General features: G+C 41.5%; 1 protein-coding gene across 1 annotated transcript in view; it reads left to right on the top strand.

Annotated features, from left to right (window-relative positions):
* The first annotated feature begins 6,551 nt into the window (after window positions 1-6,551).
* EXO1 (exonuclease 1) overlaps window positions 6,552-8,905 on the top strand; it is a 39,738-nt gene continuing 37,384 nt past the window's right edge. Inside the window, exon 1 of the mRNA XM_052653984.1 lies at window positions 6,552-6,712. Coding sequence (XP_052509944.1) covers window positions 6,552-6,712 — 161 coding nt within the window. The remainder of the gene's footprint in view (window positions 6,713-8,905) is intronic.

Below are 8,905 nucleotides of genomic sequence, written 5' to 3'. Positions count from 1 at the left end.
GAAATGAGAAATTAAAGAGTGGATGTTACAACTGATAACCACAGAAATACAGAGGATGATACCCGACTATTATGAACAATTATACACCAACAAATTGTGCAATACACAAGAACTGGATACATTTCTAGAAACATACTATCTTATGAGATTGAGTCATGAAGCAATAGAAAATCTGAATAGACCAATTACTGTAACAAGATTGAAGCTATAGTAAAAAACTCCCAACAAACAGAAGCCCAAGAACAAGTGATTTCACTGGTATTAATAAATTCCTTAAAACATTAAAAAAAATTAATACCTATCTTTTAAAAACTCTTCTAAAACACTAAAGAGGAAGGAATCCTCCCAAACACATTTTACAAAATCAGTATTAACCCAATACAAACACTGCCGCTGCTACTGCTGCTAAGTCGCTTCAGTCGTGCCCGACTCTTAGCAACCCCATGGACTGCAAAGGCAATCAAAAAAAGTTAATAATAGGCTAATATCCTTCATAAACATGTAGTGTTCTGTACATAGAAAATTCTAAATACTCCACAAAAAAACTACTAAAATAATCAAATTCAGTCAAGTTTCAGTTTAAAAAATCAACACACAGGTTTTTAGTATTCCTATACACTGATAACAAACTATCAAAAAGAGAAATAAAAAAATAATAATCCCATTTATAGTTACATCAAAAACAATAAAATATCTAGGAATAAATTTAACCAGGGACATAAAAGATCTGTATGCAGAAAACTATAAAGCACTGATGAAAAAAATTAAAGACCCAAATAAATGTAAAGACATTCCATGTTCATGGCAGAGGATCTGAATAGACATTTTCCCAAAGAAGATATAAAATGTCAAACAAGCACATGAAGAGATGTTTAAGCACATATAGGTAAATAGGTATATATTTAAATATAAATATATATATAGGCATATATTTATATACCTAAATTTATAGGTGTATATATATGTATATGTATATATATAAAACTCATTCAACTCAACATAAAAAGAAATCTAAAAAATACAAAAATAGGCAGAGGATACAAACAGACATTTTCCCAAAGAAGACATAAAATGTCAAACAAGCACATGAAAAGATTTTCAAGCACACTTATTATTACAGAAATGCAAACCAAAACCACCATGATAAATCACCTCACCTCTGTTAAGAATGCCTATTATCAAAAAGATAGAAATACTGGAGAGAACGTGGGAGAAAAAGAAAACTTTTACACTATTGGTGCAGCCACTATGGAAAATAGTATGCAGATTCCTCAAAAAATTAAAACTAGGAATATCACATGACCCAGCCATTCCACTTCTGGGTATTTATTCAAAGAATCTGAAAACACTAATTTGAAAATTGTATGCACCCCTATGTTCGTTATGGCATTATTTACAATAGCTAGGATGTGAAAACAACCCAAGTGTCTACTGATGGATAAATGGATGATGTGCTATGTACACAGTTGTGCAGGTACATCTGAATTTCAGATAAACGTGGAAATATTTTTCAGTTCAGTTCAGTTCAGTTCAGTTGCTCAGTCTTGTCCGACTCTTTGCGACCCCATGAATCGCAGCACGCCAGGCCTCCCTGTCCATCACCAACTCCCGGAGTTCACTCAGACTCACGTCCATTGAGTCAGTGATGCCATCCAGTCATCTCATCCTCTGTCGTCCCCCTCTCCTCCTGCCCCCAATCCCTCCTAGCATCAGAGTCTTTTCCAATGAGTCAACTCTTCACATGAGGTGGCCAAAGTACTGGAGTTTCAGCTTTAGCATCATTCCTTCCAAAGAAATCCCAGGGCTTGATCTCCTTCAGAATGGACTGGTTGGATGTCCTTGCAGACCAAGGGACTCTCAAGAGTCTTCTCCAACACCACAGTTCAAAAGCATCAGTTCTTCGGCGGTCAGCTTTCTTCACCATCCAACTCTCACATCCATACATGACCACTGGAAAAACCATAGCCTTGACTAGATGGACCTTTGTTGGCAAAGTAATGTCTCTGCTTTTGAACATGCTATCTAGCTTGGTCGTAACTTTTCTTCCAAGGAGTAAGCGTCTTTTAATTTCATGGCGGCAGTCATCATCTGCAGTGATTTGGGAGCCCCAAAAAATAGTCTGACACTGTTTCCACTGTTTCCTCATCTATTTCCCATGAAGTGATGGGACCAGATGCCATTTTTATAGCAAATTGTTTTAGAATGTTTCAAATATTGCACTAGGCATACTTGTATTAAAAAAATGTATCTGTTTACCTGAAATTCAAATGTAACTGGGCCTATATTATTATCTGGTAAATCTGGGGGACAAAGTCAAATAAAATAGTATGAGAAGGGTCAAGGCAGAGGTCATCACAGGATGTTTGGGCAGGTGTCAGGAAAGACTTCAGAGAGCTGGTAAGACAACTGAATCTTAAGCTGATAACTGTGTGGTCTGTGCCACTCATTTCAGAATTATGAACACATCTTCATGATTTGTGGTTTCACTTTTTGATGAATATATGTTTTGTGTACAGAAACTTGCTTAAAGACAGTAACCAGTTCTTTGTGTTCCCCATATCACCTAGTACGGACAGGCACACCTAAGGCATGCATTGATGTTATGGAAATATCCAAACTTTCTGGCCAACCCAATAGTAAGTAACTGCATGAATTGATTCAAATGGTTTTACCTTCCCAAAGTGTAAAAATATTCTGTTTAGAAAATCGTTAACTGATATTTTCTTCTGTAGTTTTTAAACACTATAGCCAAGGGTCCTGTCTAGAACCTTTGTAGTCAAACTAGTAATAAAGAAATGGCTTGTTCATAGGGTAGTAATCTGTCAAGTCTCACGATGCAGTGGGCACATTTTTGATGTTTGGGCTCCTTTCTAAGACCCACCCTCCCCCTCCCCCATCACCCCCACATTTAGATCCCTTTTCCACTTACTACAGTTTGGAACTGTCCCCCACCTTTCACTACAGGCAGCTCCAAGCTGATCCAGAGTGAGGTCTACTGCTGTACAGGTGTTGGAACCACAAAGGAAGATCGTTTTTCTGACCCCCTCTCCTAGCCTCAGCTATTAAGACTAGACCTGGGGGAGGCAGCCACATTCCCACTTAGCATATTTCCCCCAAGTGGCATCTTTCCAACAATTTATAAGGTAGTATGTTAACATGATAGATGTTAGATTCATCATGAAAAGACTTAAAAAGAAGTATGAGGAAAAACATGCAGAGTGGGCAGTCAAAATGGGAGCATTTTTAAAAATCACTTTTTCTCCTTTAACTCCTTAAATTGAGTCTGAATTTATCATTCATGCCCATCCCTGGGCCAAGAGTATACTCTGTGGTCTAACCTAAGGTTCTTTCCGATTTCTTTTTCTGCAATATTCCTAAGAGGACAGTAATCAGGCCCAGAGTATCATGAGGACTTGAAGTTTCACGCCATGTGGCTGCCAAAATAAAAAATGTCTTTAAATTCTATGCACCATAACCCATTTTCATGACTGCTTGGTTAGTTTTTCCAGGCCAAAGATAAAGCAGGACACTAGGTAAGGTAGTTAGGACAGACTTCAGTCAGTAATACACTGCAATAAGGAAAAGTGTCAATCATGAAGTGAACTCACCTTGGATTTATACAGAAGTGACTGGGCAGTTTCAAGAGAAAATAGGGGTGTGTGTGTGCGCGTGGTGATTCAGTAGTCAGGAAGTGAAAAATAAAACAGAATGGGAAGGAGACCTGGAGAATTGACCTGAGACTGCTAACCAGAATTTATGGGAGTTAACCTCCTCCCTTCTTAGAGACGCTGGGGATAGAGATCTTGTCTTTGGATGTTGACGGGAACAAATGCTGAATTCTTTTGGTAGCCTTGAGCTTTTTCAGTTAGGCACTTCAAGTGGGGCTGGGGTGACCCAAGGGATGTAGTGGTAGTTGTTCAGCTGCTAAGTCGGGTTCCACTCTTTTGCGACTGCATAGCCTGTAGCCCGCCAGACTCCTCTGTCCATGGATTTTCCAGGCAATAATACTGGAGAGGGTTGCCATTTCTTTCTCCAGGGGATCTTCCCGACCTAGGGATGGAACCCGTGTCTCGCGCACTGGCAAGCAGGTTCTTCACCAGAGCCACCAGGGAAGCCCAAAGGATGTGGACTTGATGTTACAAACTATGTTACTGTTTGTTCAAGTCTTTATAGACCAAGGTTGAGTCCTAGTTGAGAAGAGGGCAGAGGAGCCCGTCCAGTCAGGTTAAGTCAAGACTCTGTCACTTATCAATTAAATTACTTAGTAAGCGCTTCCTCCCCTTCCGGAAGTCTACAGGAAGGGTCCAAGGAATATATACCTCAAGTTGCATTTTCTGTGTCCCTGGAACCGAAGTGCAGCGCCTGTTAAGAGCCAGGGTAAGCCCCACAACACAAGCTCTAGGGACAATTCCAGCCAGGACCCTTTTTAAGTTGAGAAACCGCAACATAAACACAGGGCGGCGTTCTCCCAGCTTCAGCGACCTGAGGCCGCAATTGGGAGAGATCCACGACTCCATCAGGGAAAGGAACTCAACGCACCTTCCCGGAGCCACGCCTTGTAAGGCAGCTGAGCCAGCTCCGCTCACCCCTCCATTAGGACGCTTCGGAGTCCAGGGACTGACTCTGGCGGCGGCAGCAAGCATCCAGGTGGCCAGGACCTGGTGACTCAGGCCGGAAGCGGGAAGCCGTGGGAAGAGGAGCAGACGTCGCAGAGGAGCTGACGTCACTTCTTCTGGGCGGAGTCTCGGGCCATCCCGCGCAAATTGAAAAGTCCGGCCCTCCGTGCTGCGCTGCTTCCCTGCTTCTAGCTTTCGGCGCAGCCGGCTGGCGCGCTGCGGCCCAGGTGAGTGGGGGCCGTGGCCTTGGGCTTCTGAGTCCGCACCCAGCTGCCATCGGACGGACGGGAGAGGAGGGACCTCCGCGGGAAGCAAGCGGAGCCGGCTGTGCACAGCACGCGGTGGATCCGGGCTGGTCCCCGCCCCTGCCCTTGGGATCCCGGGTCTTAGGGGCAGAAGAGGAGGATCTGGCAAGTTACTAGACCCTGCAGCGGCCCTGGGGAAGGTGCGGGGGTGTATGGGCCAGGGGAGCGCGCTCAGCCAGACCAGGGCTGCGGTTTGGCTGACTGAAGGAGGGTCCTTTCGTTTTCCTGCGGAAGCTACCAGGGCAGTTTTACCTGCAACCTTCCACCTTCCAAATGCTTGACAAGTATATTCTTCACGTTGTGCAGGCCAAAGGAACGTGTCTTCTGGAAAGGGCGTGTGGGCCCTCCTTCCACTTCGTGAGAGAAGGAATGGAGCGATGACGTTGTGCTGTCAGTACTACCTGGTGCCGCGGGCGGTCCCCTGAGGACGCTTTGTGCCTAAAATCCCCGATCTCCTCCATTGTTTCATTGTGCTAAAGAGGAAACATTTAGGAGAAACTTGTAAGTTTCACGGAATATATATATTATGTCGGGCTTCCCTGGTAGCCAGTGGTAAAGAATCCGCCTTGGGGATTCCCAGGTGGCGCTAGTGGTAAAGCCCCCGCCTGTGCAGGAGACAGGAGATGAGAGTTCGATCACTGGATGGGGAAGATACCCTGGAGGAGGAAATGGCAACCCACTCCAGTATTCTTGCCTGGAGATCCTATGGACAGAGGAGCCTGGCTGCCTACGGTCCATGGGGTCGCAAAAGAGTCTGACACGACTTGGCGACTAAACACCAGCATGTACTATGTCAGTTTTCCTCAAAAAAAAAGAAAACTCTTTTTAGGAACCTCTGAGAGGTAGGCTAATTGTTTTTCATAAATTGTGGTGTGAGGACCGCCTGCATCCAAATGACCTGCCTTGTTTAAAATTCAGAATTCCCACCTCACTCGAGGACTAGTGAATCATAGTCCCTAGGAGTGGAATTTAGACTGTAGGAAGAACTGAAATTTGAAAACTGCTGTACTAGACTATCAGAAGTTTGATACAGGGTATCAACAGCGTGAGTCTGTCTTTTGATCTTGTACATTCTTCTTTTCCTCCCAGACTTAATATCTCTTGGGAGAGATTTATTTTAGGAAATGCTAAGCAACTGCTCAGTTTTTGTTATGGGGCTTAGAGAAGGGGACAGTAGTTGTTTGGGAAAGGACTGTCAGCTACAGGTTTCTGTATAGAAAGGAGGCTTGGGGCTACAACTTGGATGGAAGAAGGTGGAAAGCTAAAACATTTTTCTTGAAACTAATTGGACAGCAGGTGCAGTTTCTCCTTATTTGGGGATAGTTTTCAGAGAGTCTGATGGAGTTGCCCTTGGGTACCACCACTGCTTATTTACAGAATGTTTGTTGCTTGGAATAAATCATTCTGATGGTGGTAAATTTCAGTCCTAAAAAAGTACAGCTTTAGTTCTAGAATTGTTTGTTTTATTTTTCATTAAAAAGCAGTGATTCTCAAATATCTGAACAATAACAGTTGCTATATCAATTTCCAAGCTGTTTTTATTTTTCCAAAACTTTGGGGTAAGTATATTTTGCTTTAAATTTTGCTGTTTCCCCTTTTTCTTTTTATATCATATAGTTAACTTGGCACTATGGGGATACATGGATTGCTGCAATTTATCAAAGAAGCTTCTGAACCTATCCACATGAGGAAGTATAAAGGGCAGGTGGTCGCTGTGGATACATATTGCTGGCTTCACAAAGGAGCTGTTGCTTGTGCAGAAAAGCTAGCCAAAGGTGAACCTACTGATAAGTAAGTTGGATCTTATATTAATTCTTTGCCAGTTAAGAATGAGACTTACAATGACCTTTTTTCAGAAAGGGGTCATTTTTATTCAGTTCAGGGTTTATTAAGAAGTGAGAATATATACTTTAGAATATTGCCAAGGAACATTTCCTTCTTTGATGTAGGTCTAGTTTCCATTCTTTCTAATAAGCCAAAGTTTTAGGACACTAATGGACAAAAGCCAAAGACTCTTCTTTTTTCTATTATCTAAGTTAAACTTTTTAACAATATTCTAAAAATCCATGGTGATTTCAGAATTCTACTTTACTGGGTATAGGCAACATATTTGCTAAGCCCTGTTAGCCCAACAAGGCAGTTGTTGGCAGTTGTTTCTAAGACGTGGTGTTCTTATTCCCTTTTACTTCACTTGGGGCCAAAAACAATGGCCATCCTTATATCCAGTCATAACTCTGTGCCTTCATTTGAGGCAGGACAAATGCCTTCTTTTTTAAATAGAAATACTAGAAAAACAAGCAAGCATACTTTTTAGACAGAGATTTTCCACAGGGATTTGGGCACTATTACGTATTTTCTTTTTTGCAATGCATAATTTATCTCCTAGAGGAAAGGCTCGCAGATCTTAGTCTGATGTACTTAAGCACAAAGGACATTAATGACCCTTTTTGTTTACAGAAAATGGAGGAGGGGGTGGGGAAGGACAGCAACAGAGAAATCATTATTGAAAAGTAGCTGTATGTTTGGGGCTTTCAGGCCTGTCAAGTTAATTTGACCAAAAGTGGACAGTTTGGGCATTTCAGCCACTCTCAACTGTTGTAATCATTTTTGGAAAGTGATTTGTTTTCCACCACTGAATTTGAATGGGACGACAGAGGATGAGATTGTTGGATGGCATCACTGACTCAATGGACATGAGTTTGAGTAAGCTCAGGGAGTTGGTGGACAGGGAAGCCTGGCGTGCTGCAGTCCATGGAGTTGCAAGGAGTCGGACATGACTGAGTGACTGAACTGAACTGAATTTGAGCAGTAGCAGTAATAGTTCAAAACTGCAAGTTTTTCAGTGCTGCCTTCAGTGTTTCTTTTAATTCTCTTCCCTAGGAGGAGAACTTTATCTCCTATTTATTGGTATTTGTTAAGGATTCTAATATTTTTGAGTAACTGAAAGACCTATCCAGAGTACAGGGAATATCTTTTATTATCAGAAATGAACCCCACGGGTCCAGCCTCTAGCAACCATAAGTCTGTTTTCTATATTGCCTCCTTTGTTGAAGATCAGCTGTCCAGAGGTGTGTGAGTTTATTCTTGGGCTGTGTATTTTATTCCATTCATCCGTGTGCCTGTTTTTGTGGTGATACCATGTTGTTTTGATTACTATAGCTTTGCAGTATTGTGTGAAGTCCGGAAGTTAAGCAGGAGCTTCCTGCTTTGTTGTGTTTTCTTTTTCCTCAAGATTGCTTTGGCAATTCTAGGTCTTTTATGGTTCCATTTAAGTTTTAGGATTATTTACTCTAGTTTTGGGGAAAATGTCATTGGTATTTTCATAGATATTGCATTAAATCCATAGGTTGCTTTGGGTCATATGCCATTTTAACAATATTAATTCTTCCAATCAAAGAGCATGGGATATCTTTCCATTCTTTGAATCATCTTCAATTTCCTTTTAATGTTGTATGCTTCTCAGCGTATGTCTTTCACCTCTTTGGTGAGATTTATTCCTAAGTGTTTCAAAAGGGATTGTTTGTTTACATTCCCTTTCTGCCATTTCATTGTTAATATAAAAGAATGCAACCGATTTTGTATGTTAATCTTGTATCCTGCTACCTTGCTAAGTTCCTTTATCAGTTCCAGTGGTTTATGTGTGGAGACTTGAGGGTTTTCTATACGTAGTATCATGTCTTCACTACCAATTTAAATACATTTTATTTCTTTTTCTTATCTGATTGCTGTGGATAAGACCTCCAGTATTATGTTGAAGAGAAGTGGTGAGAGAGGATATCCTTGTTTTGTTCCAGATTTTAGTGGGAAGGCTTTGAGCTTTCACTGTTGAGTATTATATTGGCTGTGGGTTTGTCATAAATAACTTTGTATTATGTTGAGATATGTTCCCTCTTTACCCACTTTCATAAGGGTTTTTATCATGAATGGATGTTGAATTTTGTCAAATTTTTTTTCTGTGTCTATTGAGATGATCATGTGGTTTTT

The sequence above is a fragment of the Budorcas taxicolor genome, chromosome 16 (assembly GCF_023091745.1).
Source record: "Budorcas taxicolor isolate Tak-1 chromosome 16, Takin1.1, whole genome shotgun sequence".
Lineage (NCBI taxonomy): Eukaryota > Metazoa > Chordata > Mammalia > Artiodactyla > Bovidae > Budorcas > Budorcas taxicolor.
Note: the sequence above shows the minus strand (reverse complement) of the source record. Positions and strands in the feature narration are given on the sequence as shown.